At 36.1% G+C, this 21,704-nt stretch overlaps 1 protein-coding gene across 2 annotated transcripts in view; it reads right to left on the bottom strand.

Annotated features, from left to right (window-relative positions):
• Positions 1-21,704, bottom strand: part of SLIT2 (slit guidance ligand 2) — a 385,924-nt gene that overhangs the window by 122,088 nt on the left and 242,132 nt on the right. For both annotated transcript variants that reach the window (XM_061164461.1, XM_061164462.1), the window contains exons 6-9: positions 16,136-16,207; positions 9,840-9,911; positions 7,090-7,253; positions 4,437-4,575 (exon numbers count right to left, since the gene is read on the bottom strand). In XM_061164461.1, the coding sequence (XP_061020444.1) occupies positions 4,437-4,575; positions 7,090-7,253; positions 9,840-9,911; positions 16,136-16,207 (447 nt within the window). The remainder of the gene's footprint in view (positions 1-4,436; positions 4,576-7,089; positions 7,254-9,839; positions 9,912-16,135; positions 16,208-21,704) is intronic.

Genomic DNA, 21,704 nt, shown 5'->3' with positions numbered 1-21,704 from the left:
GAATGGTAATGGGGTATTTTGTTGGAGTTGAAGATCAATAGGATTTATTACCAGATGCTCTACTGATAGAGCTGATAATGTAATAATCAGAGAAGTAAAATTCACCTAGAGCTTTGCATGTTTCCATCTCTCCTTTATTATAGCTTTACCTGATACACCATCTCCTAAACACAGACAAACTCAATGGGACATATATTTAGTGTAACTTCCAGCTGCTAATTTCCATCATCATACAAAAATCTATAGAGCATGCAACTGTAAGAAAAGCTCTATGACAAAAAAACAGACTACATGAGATAAACTATTTGAAATGTTTCCTGTTCCTTTCAGTCTGTTACGTCACAACTCACTCCTCTTTTCTGTCGGCAACAGTATTTTCATCTCCTTTCCTATGATCAGGATTTGAGCAGTTTCCTTCTAGGTCCAGAACACTCTTGCTCCCACATACATCTTAACTCACACTCTCATGACTGTGTGTTAGTCACTCAGTCATGTCTGACTCTTTGTGGCCCCATGGACTGTAGACCACAGGCACTGTCCATGGAATTCTCCAGGCAAGAATACTGGGATGAGTACCTATTCTCTTGTCCAGGGATCTTCCCAACCACAGGGATTGAACCTGGTCTACTGCATTGCAGGCAGATTTTTTTTACCATTTGAGCCACCGGGGAAGCCCCTCATGACTCTCTAAACTTATTATTACTCTCTGATTATATAAGGACTGCATAATTCTGTACCTCAAAATAAATTCAAGTCTGCCCTTTACAGTGGCAATTGTCTTCTTAAAAAAAAAAATCCCTTCTCAGTCAAACTCTTCAAACTACTCCATATCTGTTCTCTTCAACATTCATCACCTCTAATCTTTCTTAACACTCTGAAAAGTGACTCATTTGCCTATCATTCCATCTGGAACCCTTCAAGAGTAATATGGTCAAGTTCTGAGACTTATTCTCAGATCTCTTCTTGGTTCATCAGCTGGAGTATCTGACTCCGCAGATCATTTTTCCTAGAAGCCCCTTCCTCCTTTATCTATTGTGGCCATCTGCTCTTTTAATTAAGTTCTCTCAGGTTTCTCTTCTTTTTCTCCTTTCCATTGGCCATTTGATGCCTTCAACTATCTACTTTGTTTTTTGCAATATCAGTTACTCCAAAGTCTTTGTCTAAAATCATGTCTTGCTCCAAATTATGACAGTCTTTATTATTATAGTATCTCTAAACACCTTATTGGACATTCAGTATTGCACAAATTTTGCTTACCATCATCTTCCCCCCCAGTTTTGGTACTGCTCCTCAGTTTTTTTATATACGATGTTATAACCACCATATCCATATCCCTCATACTTAAAATTTTGGCATCATCTCTGGTTCATTTTTCTCCGTTATTCTCTCATCTCATCAAATGCCAAATCCTATTAATTCTGCTTCTGTACTGGCTATCACATGTGCTTCCACATCATCATTCCAACTATTACTTCCTAGCTCCTGATCTCATGACCTCTCCCCTTGACCAACACAATAGAAGCCTCAAGCCTGGTTTTCTCTTCTGCCAAACCGGTGGTACATAGATGTCAGATTAATCTCCTTGGAGATTCAAACTCCTGTGTTCGAACACATTCCAAAGAAAGATTTAGATCCTCATACTATCAAGCGCCTCCATGAATTAGTTTCAACCTACCTTTTCAAATTTATCTTTTTCCTGAACTCTCCCAGATACCAAATACCCATCAAACTGAGTTCCTGTTTGGCAGTATTTTAGATTTCCATTCCTATTGCCTGTGCTCATAATGTTAATTACTTCTGAAAACTCTTTCTCATCTTTGCAATTACATTCACTAATTATCCTTCAAGGCCTGTCTCACACATTACCTCCTACATGAAGGCTTCAACAATCGAGGTATCATTCATTGAATGATTGCTATCTTCTAAGCACATGAGGGGGCTTCCCAGGTGGCGCTAGAGGCAGAGAACCATCTGACAAGGCAATAGACATAAGAGACGTGGGTTTGATCCCTGGGTCGGGACGATCCCCTGGAGGAGTGCATGGCAATCCACTCCAGTATTCTTGCCTGGAGAATCCCATGGACAGAGCCTGGTGGGCTACAGTCCATGGTGTCACAGAGTCGGACACAGCTCGAGCACGCACGCACAAGCATATGAAGCCCTACATATGTTAATTCTTTCATTACAAACTAACAACAATGGTTAGTTCAGAGGTGGAGACAATCCTATGAAGGATAAGTAGCTTGCCTATAGCTTCATAGTTAGTAAGGGATAGGCAGACTTCAGGTTCCAACTAAAGCTTTCAGACTCTAGTTAACTACTATAACCTGCTTTCCACTTTAGGCCCTCTGTAATAAACACCATGAACTTTAATTTTCCCTCTTTTACAATGTCTGTTACTTTGTACCTCATTTCACAGCTTTTAATTTGCATGCCACTTGATAGAGATCTCTGGAGAATGCATGCTGCTCTTCCATAGTAAGTGCTTACTTAATTAATGTTTGGCCTGAATAGATGGACACACAATTCTGTTATGTGAACACTTACTATCTTTCTAATATTTACTCTATCATATATTACATCTTCTAAGATGAGAGGCTTTTGGTAATCTATGGCTGTAAAATTCGATGGAGATGTCTGTTTTGAGGCATTATTTTCCATGATGCTTCAACATGTACTTCTTACTCTAATTAAGCTCAACTGTGCAATTCCTAAAGCGAAATGCTCACCGCCACCTCTGCCCTTTGTCCCCAGTGTTCCTCCTTTGCAGAATGTCACTTGCACTTTCCAAGGCACATAGTACTCTTCTTTTAATGTTAGTTAAAATATACAAATGTTCTTTGTGGCCAAGGTAGTGTTCCCTCAATTAAAAATTTGATGAAAATAATATTATGATGTGCAAATGTTTATTCTATTTCTGTGTCAAGCACTGCAAAGCTATAAGTACACTTTTAAGCACATATTAAATACTTTAAATTAATACTAGTGGGTCTTCTGAATTAAGATTATCCTCTGATAAAATAGGGCAGTTAATAGGTGAAAAAATAATGAATAGTTCTTGAAAATGACTTGATTTTTTCGGTGCTTGCTCTGGAGGCCTGTCGGCTTCCCTAGCGGCTCAGTGGTAAAGAATCTGCCTGCAATGCAGGAGCCCTGGCTCGATCCCTGGGTCGGGAAGAACCCCTGGAGGAGTGCATGGCAACCCAGCCTAGTGCTCTTGCTAGAGAATCCAATGGACAGAGGAGCCTGGCAGGCTACAGTCCATAGGGACGCACAGAGTCAGGCATAACTGAAACAACTTAGCATGCATGCAATATAAATCGGGGAGGCCATGGCACCCCACTCCAGTATTCTTGCCTGGAAAATCCCATGGACAGAGAAGCCTGGTGGGCTACAGTCCATGGGGTCACAGCGAGTCAGATACAACTGAGTTACTGAGCAGCAGCAGCTGCATGTAGGCCTATCACAAGAAGTTGTTCATATTTTATTATTTCAACCAAACACGTCAAAAATATTAAATTCAAATTTAGAGTTAATTTTATATATATGTATATATATATATATATATATATATATATATACACACACACACACACACACACATCATAGACTAGATGGTTAAGAAGTGATTTCTTATTTAGTAGATACTAAGGTAAAGATTTTCCCTAATGCTCACTTCCCAAGATGATAAAAGCAGCCCACTTTATATTTTATGTGACCTTGTTTTTATCCACATGACTTACATTTGGCAAGGACACAGAAATGAACCCAGCAGATGCATACAAAACAGGTATGAAATATTTTGTCAAAAGAACTTAACTTTTAATGGAGGCAGCCATTGGGTCAAATAAATTAAACGCTCACTAATTTAAAAATATTACATATTTTGATTTGATCTTTTTTATACTATGTAGCAGATTCATACAACAATTCAAGTAAAACAGTGAAACAGCATTTTAAAATGTGATGTCATGAGGAGGGAGACACCATCTAGTTATCTTGTTTCTATAATCTAGTACCCCACATTTTCTTTTACCGTCCCCTCACCATACCCACTCCAAGTAGAAATGGACAAGGGCAGATCTCTGGATTCACCTGGAGAGACAATGTACTCACATTCTTATTTTTCCTAAAGAGCCTAATAACACTTTCTGAAGAAAAGGCAAAGTACTATTTTTCCTTAAAATGCATTCCTTTTAATTCTACCTGAGCTAAAAAAACAAATACAAAAAAAAAAAAAAAAAAGAAAGAAAGAAATCCTAGCCACTTCAACAATATATTTAATTAAACAGAGTAAGGGTCAACACAATTTTGAAAGGAACATTTGTCTAAGCTGATCGATCAAACTGGCCTTTGAAATACCCAGATTCTCCTAAAGAAAATCAAGGCTTGGGTCACTGGGGAGGAGGGGATAAGAGGGAATTTGGGGCACATACATTTCTGTGATGGTCTCTGGCAGATTTGTGGGGATCTCAGTGAGACCTTTCCCACGGCAGTCTACGATGTTGTTGCTACAGGTACAAGCAGCTGGGCAGTGCAAAACACTGCAAGAAGGAGCCATAAATGACTGGTGACCTGAAAAAGAAACAAGCAGAAGTTGTATTTTTTCCTGAATTTCTTAAGTGTGAAACATGTACAGTTGGTTCAAATCACAAGCATGTTACTGAACAGAAATGCATGTATTTAAATATCAGATCATATGATGACACTATGTTTCTAAAATAAGTTTTAGGAAGCATGCATTTATGTCTTGGGATCAACATAGGTAAAACAAATGAAATCTTTAAAACTACAAAAATGATAATTTTTAAAATTTGAAAGATTTAAGAGAAAGGTTAAATTCTGATTTGAAACTAGAATTCTATACAAAACTATTATGAATTTCAAAAAAGCAGCAATTTCAGATTAATACCTGTATTTCATTTCTAATAAGCTTAGATAAAGCTTGGTCTTGACTGAATTTAAGTAGCTTAACTTACTTTAACTTAAAGAAGGAAAGGAAAATAGCAAAACCTCCCTCTTGGGGAACATAACTGTTGATACTAAATAAGTAATCTTGTGCAGATAAGTATGGGGAAAATAAATGATGCTAAGTTTGAGTTCTAAGTAGGTTCAAAATTACTGCTTTTTTTGAAGTCGTGATAGTTGTATCATGTCATTCTGTTAGTTGTAATCTAGATGACTTTTTGACTTTGTATAGCTTAAAATGTTAGCCTAAGTAGTTACACACAGGTATATGTTTTTACTATTCAATACCAAAATTTTTCTGTTCAAACAGTAAACAACAGACCATCAGGCATGTTGTAGCAAATGGGCGTCTGTAAACGCCGGGTTTGTCCCTGCAGCAGGGCCAGCCCTCTCTGCTCTGCAGAGAAGGGGCCCTAGCAGAGGGATTCACAGGGAAGAAGCTGCTGGCTAACTACTAACCCGATCCCTCTCAACAAGTTCTCATACTTTACAAAAATAGCCTCAGTCTAAATAAGAAACGTCAACTTGCCTTCTTCCTCATCTAGAAAACAGGAAGGAAAAAGTGAAGAGAGAAAAAAGTGGTTAGTAACGAATTGTTAGTCATTTCCTTATTGAATTTTTTATAAAGCAATCAGACCTATTGACAACATTCCATAACATTACATGAAAATTTGTTTGAATTACAAGATGAGAAAACACATAAAAAGGTTGAAAAGGGAGCAATAAAATAGAATCCTGAACTAGCGTGTCTTCTCACTCTGCCTTTAGGAAACTGATATTTATGATGCTTTGAAAGTGAAAGAGATAACTGCTCAGTTGTGTCCCACTCTTTGTGATCCCCTGGACTGTAGAGCCCACCAGATTCCTCTGTCCGTGGGATTCTCCTGGCAAGAACACTGCAGTGGGTTGTCATGCCTTCCTCCAGGGGATCTTCCTGACCCAGGGATCCAACCCAGGTTTCCTGTATTACAGGCAAATTCTTTACCATCTGAACCACCAGAGAAGCCTCTTATGATGCATTATAAACATAAATATTTAAAAATTTTGCTTTATTGTTATTTTGAACAAACATTTCTAAAGCAGAAACAGTCCTATATTTATGAATTATATGTTAATGTTTATGCAACATGTGTATGCATGTGTGGTAAGTCACTTCAGTTGTGTCTGGCTCTTTGTGACCTATGGACAGTAGCCTGTCAGGCTCCTCTGTCCATGGGATTCTCCAGGCAAGAACACTGGAGAGGGTTGCCATGCCCTCGTCCAGGGAATCTTCTCGACCCAGGGACTGAACCCTCATCTCTTACATCTCTTGCAATGGCAGGCGGGTTCTTTACCACTAGTGCCACCTGGGAAGGCCCTTATGCAACATATTAACATGTAATTTATATGAACTGGGAATCAGACTGTGCAGGTTGAGGTCCCTGAGCTCAACTCTATCACCCTGCACAAGGTTACTTACCATCTCTTTTTCTTAGCATTTAAATCTCTAATATAAAGATAATATTACATTTCTCTACAGATGTTATCAGGGAGGTAAATATACATGAAATACTTAAACACACAGAAAGACATGAAAGCCACCTATTGATACTTTACATAACCTATGTCTTATTTTTGTTTTTAGATTTTTGTTACTGAAGCCAGTCATTGATCTCTTTTAGGTAGAACTGAACGACTAGTACATATGTATACATGAAAAGTCTTTTATCACTTTTCAACTATAGTTCTATTACTTTTTCAATTTCCCAGCCAGGGAATCCAATTCTTGTTTACCATTTTTCCAATGGTTAATATCAAAGTAAGTATGATCCTACTTAAAGGGAAAATCATGCGTAGCAAGCAGAACTATGATCTCAAAAGTTCTTATATTTCTCTTGGAGTGAAAACTTAAAAATCCTTCATCACAACTTAGATACAAGTCATCAGTAACTGCCAACCATGCAGGATTGTCTTACAGCCTATGACCATCATGGTGAACACAAGAGGATTTCCATGGAGTGATTCGAGTACAACTGCAAAGGTTAGTGAGGAACAGTGAAGCCTTTCAAGCATACACCCTGCACAGTTCCTTACATCATGGCATATGGGAATATGAAAACAGAAAGGTTCTTTCTCCCTTACCGCTGCAGACAAATTCTCGTTTTTGAACCTCAGCTACATTGTGGCCCCTCAGGTGAGATGGCCCCATACACTGAGTGTAGAGGCCCACGCGAGGCCGTTGGCGCAGCCAGTCCGAAAGCCAGGCCAGGTGGCAGTCACAATATAGGTTGTTCGAGTGGAGTCGACTAAATGAGAGCCAAGCAGTTTAAAGCAAGAAAACAGAACGGAGTTATTTCAAAATTTGGAACTTTCATTCATAATAATATATAAGTCTATATCGCAACATAAAATAAGTTAAAGCTTAATATGTGCCAACTTAATTATTTTCCTAAAAATTAAACTGATAACCACAAACTCAAGTCCCTCTTCATCTACCGAGCTAAGCAAATACACAGAGGCTTGAACATGACCATGAAAATCTTTTGCCGCTGTCTATTCAAAGAAACAAAGAGACACACAGAAGTCCGAGGCAAATTGCTCTGCAGTCTCAACATACCGGCAGTCAATGGGGGTGGGGCAGAGAAATGGGAATATCAGAGGCCAGGTAGGGGTAGGAGGCATGTTAATAAAAGTTGTGGTTCCCAATTTGGTTCCCAGTTAGTCTTGTCATTATTAGTCTCTGTAGAAACTGCTGGCAAAACCTTTTTAGCAGGTCACTTTCATTTTTTGCTGAACCAGACAGAATAATAATTCAATATAAACTGCTTCTTTTCACATCCTGCTTCTGATTTCCTTCTTTTTGTTTAATCATAGTAAAAGGGATTAGCTGCTTTTGGTTCTTGGGGACACAGCCTCAAAGAGCAGGAATTGAAATTAAAAAACATAGATGGCTGGGAGTGAAGGAATTAAGCCAGTCCCCTCTACGCTGGCACAGATCCATACCAGATCATGGATCCCTTTCAAGTGGCAAATAGCACTTCTCCATTAATAAAATATCAGACAAATATATCCACTAAATTAGGTAAATGACTTCAAACTGGCTTTTATGTTTTCTCAAACTAAAGAAAAGGACACCCAAAACTATAAATCAAAGCATCATTCCCAGAATCATCTATGACACAGTAATACCATTTTAGCCCTTTTTAGCTGATGTGCTCGATTCTAACCCAATAACAGTAATGGATATTAAAACATGGAACTCAGTCCAGAAAGATAATTGGACCATAAAAATGGAATTTTTAAGTAGCAATGATAATATAGAATAATGAAACAACCAAAGCAAGGGAATTTAAAATTAGATGACTGTTTTACATTCTCCTTGAAGCTGAAGATACAGAACAGACTGTCTTCCATTGAAACTAGATGGCATGCCACAGGACAGGAAGGTACATTTGGGGACGGCTGGGTGACCTCTGGTGAAGTTTGCTAGGAGGTCAGTGGCATCTTTTGAAAGCTACAAAGCACATTCCACATCTTTGCTCTGTAAATATTTCCATCTAAACCAAGCACATTATAGTGATTCGACTAGATACATATACATTTGAAATGAGAAAACAATATAAAATTTTAAAAAGCTGAATAGTATGGCAAACTGTAGTGGATTTTTTTTACATGAAAATAAGACTCACTATCAAAAATGCAGATGGCAGATGTTTCTGCGATCTTAGTGGCTTTAGTTTTTCACAGATTGAAAGCTTGATCAATTTGTTTTTTTAAAAATTAGCTAAAGTTAATGAGAAACCAATTTCATCAAACAGAGTCTGAGTAAACCGGCCCCCTTCATTGGGCCAGATTAGTCTCAATCTGATAGCGCCAGGAAAACAAAATTTAGTTATGTCTGCTTACTTTCGGAATGATTTTATTTTGCTGAATATTTTTCCAAGGAAATTATAATGCCATCCCATGAAGACTCGATTTTAATGAGAAAACATGAATTAGTACTGACATCTAATTCATTAAAAAGTGGCAATTCAACTAATTTTTGATTAAAGAGGGAAAATAAATGTAATGTTTTGAGTTATAAGCTACTGTAAAAATGAAAGGTATTTTCAAAAACCTATCAAAATATATTTACCCTACTTAAACACACATTTTTTTTAAAGAAGTCCAATGCTTTGGTTATGTTTCCCACAATTTCTCACATATTGTATATGATATACTTTTTATGTCAAGGTGATTCGTGATTCTGAAACCCAATTCAAATGAGATTTATCTCTGAAAATGCTTTAACTAAATACCCCACCCTGGGTTTTGAGGATTAATTCTGCTCTTAAAGAAAAAAAAAAAAAAAATAGCGGTAGCAAACATTTTTATTAGAGAATAATTTTTATCCGTCTAAAATATTTTAATGTCCATCTGTAACTCCTGAAAAGATATTTTAAAATATAAATGCTGACACAACCTTAATTATAGAAGCACTAAAGGGTGATGCTGTAATTTTACATTACAAAGACTGTTGGAAAGCCAGTTTAGCTTTATTAGGATTGCTTGCTGTACAGTAATAAAATCATAAAGATTTACCATTTATCATTTCTGACAGCCAATCAAGGAGTCTTCCATTTCTTAATGAAATGTGACCTCCACAATAGCTCAAAGTAAATGTTTTTCTCCCCTCCCAAACTTCCCATAACATATATTATTTAAAAGGAAGATTTCAAGTTTTCAGAATAATAGTTCATTTATTTCAACATTATATCAAGAACTTTTTAAAAAGTGGTGTTTCCCTTGTCTAGCCCATGATGAACTAGTGGTCATATTCTTTACTTACTAAAAATAGTACTTAAGGGGAATCAATTGATTAAATTGATTTTATATATATTGAAGCTACTTACAAAGTCCTAAGTTTAGGCATATGGTTGAAACTTGCCACAGAAAGTCTAGTAATGTTGTTATTGTTGAGAGTGCTGTAGAATAAAAAAAAGTCAGAAATTTTAGATATGAAAATTTACTGATCATTCCATATGTTAACACAGAAAAAACTTCTTGTGATTATGTAGAACAAGTATCTGTATCTGGTAAAGATGGCATCAAGAAGGCACTATATTATACACAAGACGACAAATAAATTTCATACTTTAACATACTGCTATGCATTCACCAAGTACTTATTGCAAATGTATGACTTTAGCCACAGTATCTTTGATCGTGTAGCTTTATGCACTTTGTGTCTACATGTCTACTTCTGACACTGGTTAAGGAATGAACATTAGCCATTAGAATATCAGACAATAAAAAAAATTGAACAGTTACAGTTCCTTGAAGGGTATTAGTGTCCATGAGTAAACAAACCCATTTGAAGTCTCCAGCTGAAGTCTCACAACAATAGCACAGAATCAGTTCTGTCAGGTCCTGGAACAGGGTCCTGCTAATGGTTCGTAAAGAACCATGTGGACATCAGCCACGGTGGAAATTTGAGTCGGAAGAATGATATCTATATGTGGTATTTGCATTGAGTAGAAAAGATGAGACATGCTGTAGCAATATAGTAAAAATTTAATAGTCTAGCAGTTTTAATTTATTTATTTATATGGCTGCTCTGGGATGAGGGATGCAGGATTTTTAGTTGTGGCATGCAAATTCTTACTTGCTTATGTGCCACCTAGCTCCCCCACTAGGGATGGAATCTAGGACCCTTGCACTGGGAGCATGGAGTCTTAGCCACTGGACCTCAGGGAAGCCCCTTAGCAGTTTTTAGTTGTAGTCACACATCCTATTCTTTGTTTAGTGCTGTGTGGTGTGGTAGTGATCATGGTTTCTTGAAGCTGGAGTCTTGAACAGGGATGGTCAAGGGAGATACAGTGAAAATAAATACAGTCCTTGCTTGGTTCTAAATTGTCCTACTTTCCCTCTAACACAAGCATTGTCAGTTGTGTTATATTACTACTACTGTCTCTACCACAACTATTACTCATTCATTCATCAAACATTTCCTGAACAGCTCTTATTTTTATGGCAATATGAAATTTCTGAAACTAAATCAGGCATAAAATCCTGTCTCAAAATAGCATACAATTAACTGTGGAGACAAATTACCAAATTACAAAAACTTATAGTTAATAAGATTTAGAAGAGAGAGGTTTTTTTTTTTTTTCTCAGTCTTACTATGACAAGACAGTGAGAAAGATAGTTATCCCAGCAATGGGTGAAAAATGTGGAGATGGCAAGTGATTCCAGTACAAAGAAGATACAGTAGGGTGATGATTACATAGGACAAGTTGCTGAAGGAGGCAGGAAAGATGGTTCTTTGGTACAGTTGGATGCTGTGTGATACTTGAGAAGTGTTTGAATTAGACATTGAACATTCACTGGTCTACAGAGGCCAGACAAGAAATATACATGAGAGAAGTAGGCTGCTTGTAAAGAAATAAAATGGGGAAGAGAGATGGAGAAAAGCAGACAGACAGCTGGGGATGACAAGGAGCTTGAGGATGGTGATATTCTTTGTTGTAGCAGCTAATGTTCAGCTCTGATGAACTATTGCTCTGCTGTGATGGAAAGCTGTCAAACAATCTGATTTGCTCAAAAGAAGCTAGAAATGGAAGCTCTTAGACCAAGCTTCCTAATTTTTAAATACTGGCAACTTAAATGTTTCAAAGACTCCATGGGCTATGGGGCCAGTTCTGCTTGGGCTAAGTAAGATACACTGAGGTCACTTTAGACTAGCTGGTGGCTATGGTTATCAATGGTGGGATACGGGATATTCAGGAGTCAAGGAATTAACTTAAATTTCTCTGTAAAGCAGGCAGGATGCAATAGCTACAGATCTAGAACATGCACGGACTCTTTTTACTATCCAGTTTTGGAATGTATTGAATAATTTAAGACCTAATCTGACTGATCTGAATTAAGTCACATAGAAAAAAAAAAAAAAAACCGCTGAATGTAGGACCTATAAAGCACTGAATTGGTTGACTTACGTTATCTAAAATCTTCTAGTATTTCCCGGTACTCAAGTGAAATGAGATTTTTCTCAAACACCATTAAAACATATCCCGATGTCTGAAATAAAAGGTTTCACTTCTCAAAGGGATTTGCTTTAAATGACCCCTTTTCCTATCCTCAAAATTTATGCTGACTTTATATGGTTTAAATCTTCAGAGTACACAGCATACTGACTGTTGGATAATGCGACTTTGGGGATAACTTTTCAAAAAATAATTCACACTTAGCAGATATGCATTAATTTTGAACTATAGTTTCTTATGCTTAGTCATTCAGTCGCATCCAACCGTTTGCAGCCCTCTGGACTGTAGCGCACCAGGCTCCTACGTCCGTGGTGATTCTCTAGGCCAAGAACTCGAGTGGGTTGCCATGCCCTCCTTCAGGGAAACTTCCAAACTCAGGGATCAAACCCAGGTCTCCTGCACTGCAGGCGGATTCTTTACCGTCTGAGTCACCAGGGAAGTCGGTAAAGAAGAGAAGCCATTGGTTTCTTACAATTCCACACAAAAGTGTACATTGCATGCTAAAGCCAGTGAAGCCATTTGAAGACTTCTCAAAATGTCAATTCATTTAATTCAACTAAAGAAATTATCTTAGTATTTTTATTTAGTGTTGATTCTGGCAAGGGCTCCCAGGTGGCACAAGTGGTAAAGAACCCGCCTGCCAATGCAGAAGACATAGAAGGAAGGGTTTGATCCCTGGGTTAGGAGATCCCCTGGAGGAGGGCATGGCGACCACTCCAGTATTCTTGCCTGGAGAATCCCATGGACAGAGGCGTCTGGTGGGCTACAGTCCATAAGGGTTGCACAGAGTCGGACACAACTGAAGCAACTTAGCATGAAGCACGCATGATGCTGGCAAAGCAATATTGATGCTAATATCTGGTAACCGAACAATATGTGGAACCAATGAAATTATTTTGAAATTAATAGTAAGTGATTAGGTATAGTAACAGGCAGGTGTTATATAAATTCTTATTATGAAATAATGCAAATTTATATACTGCTTTACTTGTGAACACGTTTTCCTGTATGAAAGTCTATTTCTATGTTCAACCTCAAGATTTTGTCTTTGTAATGAGAATATATCTGTGTACAAAGGATATCCTGGTGGATAAATAAGAAATGTTAGTCTTGGTAATCATTTAGGCCCTCTCAGACTTCGATCTTGATTTATTCCTTCTTATTCCCAAGTGCTAAGCATAGGATTGGGCAGAGTCTGATATTGGATGGATATGAACCACTATGTTTCAATTCAATTAAATTATGTCTATTCTATAGAAAAGAAAAATAAATAAAGCATATAAAACTGGCAAGTCAAGGGATATATGTCATTTCTGAATCTAGTGTCCAAGGAAAAGAAAATACTGATCTACAATTAGTTTCCAGTGTTACTTTTGAGACAGTATCTTATTAGGAAAATAAACTCTAAATCCTATCAATGAGAATTTCCATAAAAAGTCAGTTCATTAAAAACATACAAGTGATAAACTATCTCCCTGCTTTCATCTACCTTGGTTTTTCCTTCTTGAACTTTATTTACTCTCTCCCTTAATATATATTTTAATAAAATAAATTTTCATCAGTGGCCCAGTATGTTTACACCCATCTTCTCCTGTTTGGCCTTAGTATATTCATACATTCACAAATGAATCACAAATTAACATTTTTAAAGATCTAAAACATTAGAAATCTGAAATTTAAGGTGATGTGCAAATTAATGCTCTTTCATTATTTCCACATGATAAAAAAATATCTCCCAAAGAGTCATGGATGATAGAATCAATCAAAATGGGTAATCTACTTTCTGAACTCTGTATTTAAAACAGTAACTCTACATTTAAGAAGCGCCAGACCAACTGTTTATAATGGGTGAACTTTTGATTTACATGTCAAGAGATTAGGAGATTAGAGTTTAACATATTTAGTCTTTCCAGTGCTCTATCCAATTTAGCCTTAATTCTTCATTAATTTATTTCTCTAAAGGTTGGGTCAATCACAAGCATTTAAAAAATTAATATATGTTTAAAAAATGTCTGCTTGACTTTATAGTATTTTAACACAAAACATTAAAATTTTTTGATAAAAATACACATTTCCTTGTTTCGTGCTGATTTTCATTATTTTCTTTAGCAAACAAACTCTGACCATTAGCTAGCTTTTTGAGATCTACATATTAAAGTACTCAAAAGAGTTCCCAACATTTTGAATTTTTATTTTGACTCCATGAACCATGAGATATTTATCATTCTTTGGTATGTTTCATGATAGTGTGTCTTACAAAAGTCATCTTTTAGATATTGTGTAAATCCAACAAAATATATGAGGTGACTGTGTTTTCTTGAATGTACTGCTCCTAAAAACAATGATATTAGTTTAGAACCAAAAAAGTAAATGAAGAGTTACTGTATTTGTGGGTAAAGTATTTCCAGTGCTGAGCACAGTATTTGGCACATAGCAGCTACTTCCTCTCCCTCTCTCTCTCAAATATATGTAGAGCACTCAACATACCCTCAATATATTACATATGTATTAGTTATTCTATATCTAATAAGTATTTAAGTTCTTTTGCTTAATAATGAAATATTTTATGGTATTCAATTCATTCAAAACGTTCAGTAGATTTTTCATAAAATGTTTGGTACCATTAGTAAGAAATTCTTTGATTTGATCTGTGCTATTCAACTAAACAGTACATGTGGCAGTCTCTTCACATATGAGTTTAGTGACATTGACTATAGTTCTGATGTCAGAGCACTATCAAGAAATCTTGGCTGTACCCCAGTTATTTTGACTTTGAAATAGCATTAGTGAACTTCCTATATTAAAAAAGGCTCTGGAACACAATTTTATTTTTATTTTATTTTATTTTTGGAAATACAATTTTAAAAGTGAACTTATAACTACAGTTTGTATAATAAGCACTTTAAATTTATTTTTCCTTTAGAATAAGATAGATTCTTATCAACATAGGTGATCTCTCATGTGGTTAGAGAATAGTATATATCCTCAGAACATTTTATTTCAATCAACTCATTCTTACATAATTCCTTAAAAATAATAACTGTATGTGACGCAGCTAGAAATTAGTTTCATTTATTCACAATTAACACCAAAACCATATAGAAAAATTGCTAAAATAAGCCATCCTAGTTGAAACAATCAACTTTATTCAGAATTACACTCCGTTCTTCAAACTCAATTTATAAAGCAATGGGATCTTTTTTTTGGAAGAATTTCATAATTTCTGATAACTTTTAACACAGGAACTAAAAATTCAAAACCTCTTCACATTTAATTTAGATTCAGATTGCTGGATAAATTGAGTCGGGGAGAATTATATCTTAGAACTATATTTTATTGGAGGGAGAAATTAGTAAGTATATTTAAAAAGTTAGAAAGGTGAATCTTTGGGGAAATTTTTCAGAAGTGTATAGGCGGCTTAAGCAGCTTTAGGATCTAGTTTTCGTTAAAATTATTTTTCATTATAATTAACAATGTCATTAAAATTATTTTTACAGTGTCAAATATCTGTAGAGATTACTCAGTTGCCTCTAGTCAATTTTTCAGCAAAGTCTATCCAGCAAGAAAGGACAGAAAATGCCAATTATAATCCAAATCTGTGTGTGGTACTTTATGAAGTCAGTAGACTTTAAAATGGACCTAATAGGCGGCTTATTAAATTTAGAAAGTACATTTTAAAATAACCTTACAAAGGTGGTAAGCTATCTAGTTAATATGATATTTTAAAATGAGAAATGTCTTTCCATCGCACAGCAACTAAAATATACCAACATATCAGCTCTTAAGGTTTTTTTTTTTTTTTATAATTTTTCCTGTACAACCGATGCTATCTATATATAGAGCAATTCTGGGAATTCTTACAAATCCCGTGTATGATACTGTTTTACCACAAGGAAAAATACTTAAAAGATAATACATGTGAACATTTGAGTGTCTTTCCAAAATTAGACAATTCTACCTAAGCATACAGATATGATATACAGGGTTTTGCACCCATGCATTTCCACTCTTCCCTGCATTTGCTCTGAGTTATTTAAGGGCTCTCTTTCTCTTTCAGAAACCATTCTGACACAAGATTTCAAGCTAACAGATAAGCATCCACGTTAGCACTCCCTAAACACAAAGCTCTGGTTAAAAGAGTAGGAGAAATAAGCACTACTTACAGCACTTCCAGGTCCCGGAGAGCCCTGAATGCCCCATCTTCAATACAGCTGATCTGGTTGTAATCCAGTTGCCTGTTAAACAGATTAGGAGAATATGTAAAAAACTGGACACAAGCAGGGTTAGGTGAAAGGAAGTCTCCTGAAGGGTCTCTCAAGCCCTAGCCGCAACAACCAAAATGCTCTCACAAATCCACTCATCTGCAGAAGAATGTCACAAGCCATTCTGGCCTCGGTGCAGCCACTGAAATCTCTTTTTGTTCTGAACTGTCTGTGCAAATAGCAGCCCTCGGAAAGCGCCAGTAAATAATAACTGCACCTTATATTAAATGCCATAGGAATGCAATTTCATTACATCAAGAAAAGCTATCCATTAAGAGCTTTCAGCGTCATCTTGCTGAAACAATTTCATTAAGGTAAAGGACTGTAAATCACTTAATGTCACATGCACCCCTCAGTGACCTAACAGAATCCATTTATCAGAGAAGCCCAGCTGCATGTTAATTTCACTATCCTTGGCAAGAAAGAGCAAGACTACTTTTAGGTTTTCTTCTTTTAAAAGCAGCTTTCCTTCAAGAACTTCAAATCAAGAAAGAGAAACGACACCCCATCTATCTCCTTGCTATTTCCAACTAGGCATATACTTTACAAAGCGACCAGTTGTTTCATATTAAGCTTCACTGTTTCCATAATTTGCACTATCATTAATGGTGAATCCACGGCACTGTAAATATTACAGACTTTTCAGTTAAAGAGATTCTCAAATTATACCACTCTCCAGAAACTAACTTTTTAAAGTATAAGAAAACTAAAAAAAAGAACAAAATTTATTTTCTCAAAGATGCTGATTTCAGCCCCAAACACGAAGAAACACATACTGCAGCAAGACTGTTAAAATTCTACATATATCTACAGTCAAACATTTAAAGCTGCATTAATTCATTCTAAATAACACAAAACTCAAATAAGTAAATCTTCTCCAGCAGTTATTACTCACTTATTAATGTTTAAAGATTGAAAATAAAGCCTGTTTCAAACTTAAGTTTGCTTTTTCCTACCGCTTGTTTGGGGAATTAAAATTTCCTTGTTCATACTAAGGAATTTACTTGGTTGAAACAGACAACTAAGTACTAATTCCCACTGCCTTCTCCTTTTTTCTTAAACAAATAACCAGCTTTTATCTAAAATCTAGTAGCCTGATGCTTAGTGATATTATTGTTCTTACAGAGAAAGTATTTTAATGCTTCACTTGAGATAGAAACCAAATGGTTGATGATATAGGTGAGTTGTCAGCCTTGCATGCATTGGGAAGGGAGGTACTTAAATAGGGTAAGCCTATGACCCTAATACAAAGATTAGGATCTTTGTATTATTTCAAGTGCAAGATTCACCAAAAAGGCCTAATTCACATTTGAGGTATGTTCTTAAGGGAACTGTTTGAAATAGCTGTTTTTCTCACAAGGCAATTGAATAAAGGTGCAATGATTTAATTCAGTGACTTTCAGAGGGGCCTCTTCAAATTCCCTACTTTAGAAATTATGTACATAGAGAATGTCTCATGAAATATACATCTCATTTTTAAGAAGGTCTCTGGGGGACATAAGCATACAGGAGGCTACCTTGATGCCATGCAAATTGTGCGATCTAAGACGTGCAATATAAAAAAGGTGAGCCCTGGAGAAGATACAATTTTATTGCCTGTATAAACTAAGGCTTTCCCCAAATAACAGCTACCACTCACGCAACTGTAACAGCCGAAGGCATCTCTGCTTATTAGGAAGTATGCAGACGTATAATTTTATTTTCTAAGAAGACTTTTAAAGACTCATGATGTAATATGGTTGCTGTGCTTCCAAGAAAACACTTACATTCTGGAGCACTTTTGAGTTTTACAGATTAAATTCATTTAACAATTAAGTTAATAGCCTTTTTTTTTTTATTTTAAAGTGCTAAATATATATCTACACTACTATTCTCTAACCTCCTGAACAATTTATCAAAGCCATTTAAATTAGCACAATGGCATGAAGTGTTACCCTTGACACACTACAAAAGAGAAATTGTTTCCAGACAAATTGGCAAAATCTTTTAATGCTATCAAATTTGCCTAATGCAGTCTCCAGGTTAATCTGTAAAAGGGTGAGCTGTATGTTTGCCCATACCTTATTATCCTTAGCTGTCAATGTATAAATCAGTGCTGACACAGCTTCTTTTAAATCATGCATACTATACACAAAGGGGAAGCCCTAGCTTGCCAGAAAGCACTCAAGCAAATCTTGTCCTACAAGTACTGAAAGGCAGATTACTTTCTATATACCAGCAGAAGTTGAGACGCTGGTGGAAACTTTGCTAATTTCATCCCTCTTTAACATTGCTCATGATTATATGCTGCTTCTGATTCTTAACAGAAGTCTAAGCCCTTATTGACACTAAAACATTAAGAATATGCGATTCTCATAGGACCAAATTCTTCCCGAAAAGTTTCCTGAATGCTGTCATGTCTCAGGTCAAATATCTTCTGGGAAGGAAAGTATTTTATGAAAACGTTACTCATTTGAAAGGATAATGAAAATCAAAGCAGACAATTTTTTCATCAATGGATAGATTTTTTAATATCCACAGTTACATTTATGGAAAGTGCTGTACCCACATGACTGCTCATGAGAAAATCTCTCTGCACAAACCTCTGTTTATCTGCATATGGTTCAAGATAAACAGTGTCAAAGCTGCACAAAAGTGTAATTTATTTCAGAGTTTCTGGACTATTTTTCTGCACCTTGTTTTTCTCACGCTGCTCACTTCCTTCACCACCTTTAAACCCTGGGCACTTCTGCTTTCTATAAACAGGAAAGGACGTGGTCAGCCACGAGTTTAGTGACACGTTTAGATGTGATTACACACTGTGCCATGGAATTGTTCAGAATTAAGTAATTAGTAAGAGGAAAACCTTTTCACTTTTCCAAGGAGTAATGTTACAGCTATTTATCCAGACATACAGTAAATTTGTTGATCTATGGATGATAAGAGTACTGGGTGTCTCTAACAGCTCGAGGGTCCTTTTCGAACATGGGCTACTTTCCAGGGAAAAGCGAACTAGCACTTTTCTCATTTTCCTGGGAGAAAGAATGGCATGGATAGGACCACTGGTGGTTTCCTTTAGACTTCTAACCTGCACATTCTCATCCCGGCTACTGAGTCTTCTCCTCCTTATTTTCTTCCTCCAACCCTCCTCTCTCTGTTCAAATTCCAAATCCCCCCCTCCCTCTGATCCACCACTGTCCTCATTTGTACGTGTGTGGTTTGAAGCAGAGGCTTTATCTTTAACTTCATGAAAATGATGTTGTTAAAAACACACTGCTTTTCCATCACAAAGTCAGGTCCGACTCTTCGCAACCTCGTGGACTGCAGCATGCCACTCTTCCTTGTCCCTCACCATCTCCTGGAGTTTTCAGATTTCTCTCAGCATTAACACTCTATGATTTTATTTTTAATGGTAACTATTTGTCTTCTGATGCTCTAGAATAACTCTAGACTGCTTATTTAATTAGCACTGCCTTCGACAACGCAGCGCACATTTATCGAGAGTGATCACTCTGTGCTTCTCTCACATAAAATTTCTAAAGTTGATCTGCTTTTCTTTAAGACTAAAAATAATTTAGCCTAGTTTCAGATTTGGATTAATTTTTGGTATGAAAGATAATATATAATGTTGCTAGATATAAATTTTAACAAAGAGGTATATTAAATGACAAAAAGTTTGAACATTTGCTTACTTGGCATTTTAAAACATAACTGGAGACACTGCATTGTGGAGACACCACAATTTTCTGTTTCCATTGTTAATAAACTATATACCATACTGTTTGAATTACATATACAAAACACATCTTCCTGCATTAACTTTAGTTGGTTTTGTCCTTATCCACAGAAAATTCATATTTCAGTGCAGTGTCCAAGTAATAAGATCTTATCACAAATTGATTTTCTTTTTGTAAGAATTAGAACACCATAAAATATACTTACCACTGAAACAATAGTGAACATAAAAAATCTTTAATAATTTCTAAGCCAGGCAGAGTCTGTACAGAGTGTCAACAAAATTGTTATGACTAGGTTACAATTTTGCCAGGGTTTTTCAGGCATGAGAAAGTTTCATTCATATTCAACTCACTACTGCAAGATGACAAACTCCAAGAATTTAGTTGACTTAAAACACATCAAAGTGATTAGAATCAGTATGAGAGAATAACAACATTTCACTAACCTGATAAAACATAAATGGAGAAAAAGAAAAAACGCTGGTAAGGATATGGGCAGAATCTGTTCTATTTCTTCCCTTGTGTGCTTAAAGTTGAGGTAAATATGAGTGTCTAAATATACAAATCCTATGCCAATAATGATTGTCCAACAAGTAGTCCAAGATTTAAGTTATAATATACAGAGGGCATGAGAAAAACTTAAATTAATCCATCCTAGAGAGAAGTTTCTGCAAGTATATCATTTACCTCAGCATGAAAGCACAACTGTGTTAGCCTGGGCATTAGTGAAGAAAATAATCAAGGAAAGGACTTTCTGAAAAATCTTAAATTACTTACTTTATTTGAGAATTTAACCCTTTTGCAATGTTTCAAGTAATGCTTTGTTTTTCTCACAGGTAGAAAGAATCTCAGCTTTTATTGGAGAAAGCCATAGGATAAAGTTATATCCATTTGTTAATTTATTAGGAGGAAGTTCAAGGCAGCTCTAAGAGAGATGATGGAGGAAAGACAACTAAACTGACCTTCCAGTTTTGGTAGGTCTAAACAAACTAATCAGGGAGGTAGAAATTGAAACTGACAATAATAATTGCTAGCATTTATTGAATGCACAGTAAATAGCAGGGTCTTTAAACACACCCATCGTATTATTCCTCACAATTACTTGAAAAGGTAGGTATTATCATTATTTTGACTTTACAGATAAGAAAAGAAGGCCCACAGAAGTTAAATAAGTTATGTAAAACAAGTAGTAAATGTTTAGTGAAACCTTGATTCAACTTTAAATCTATGTATTGTTGAAGCCCTCATTAGACACAGGTGGCTAGGAAGAGAGATTCAGGAGCTATTCATTCTGTAAATAGAGGTTTAGGCTGAATTTCTAAAGGCAAATTTTCAAGGAAGAAGTCCGCAGCAGAAAAATATTACAGAATTTCAGAGAAGGAAGAGATTGCCTTAGGCGAAAATAATAGTGTGAGGGAGAAGAAAAAAAATCCCTTAATCTCTAAAAAATGGGTAGAATCCAGTAAGACAGAAATAAAAGTGGGTATTCCCTATGGAGGAGACTGGTTCAAAGAACAGTTGTGAGCTGAGGCTCTATAATGTTCAGAGTAATGTCTGCAAGACAGAGATCGTTCTGATTTGAGAACTTGTGCACAGATTCAGTGGGAGAGGGTGCTGTGAGCCTGCACAGGTTTCCGAATTTTGGGACCAGTAGGAATATCTAAAGAGACTAGATGCAATGCCATCGGGTAAAACTCACTGATCTCTCAGAGAATAACCTATATTCCTATTAACCCTGTAGAACTATTGTAAAC

Source organism: Dama dama, chromosome 17 (genome assembly GCF_033118175.1).
Source record: "Dama dama isolate Ldn47 chromosome 17, ASM3311817v1, whole genome shotgun sequence".
Taxonomy (NCBI): Eukaryota; Metazoa; Chordata; class Mammalia; order Artiodactyla; family Cervidae; genus Dama; species Dama dama.
The sequence above is the reverse complement of the archived record's forward strand: the minus strand, read 5'-3'. Positions and strand labels throughout refer to the sequence as shown.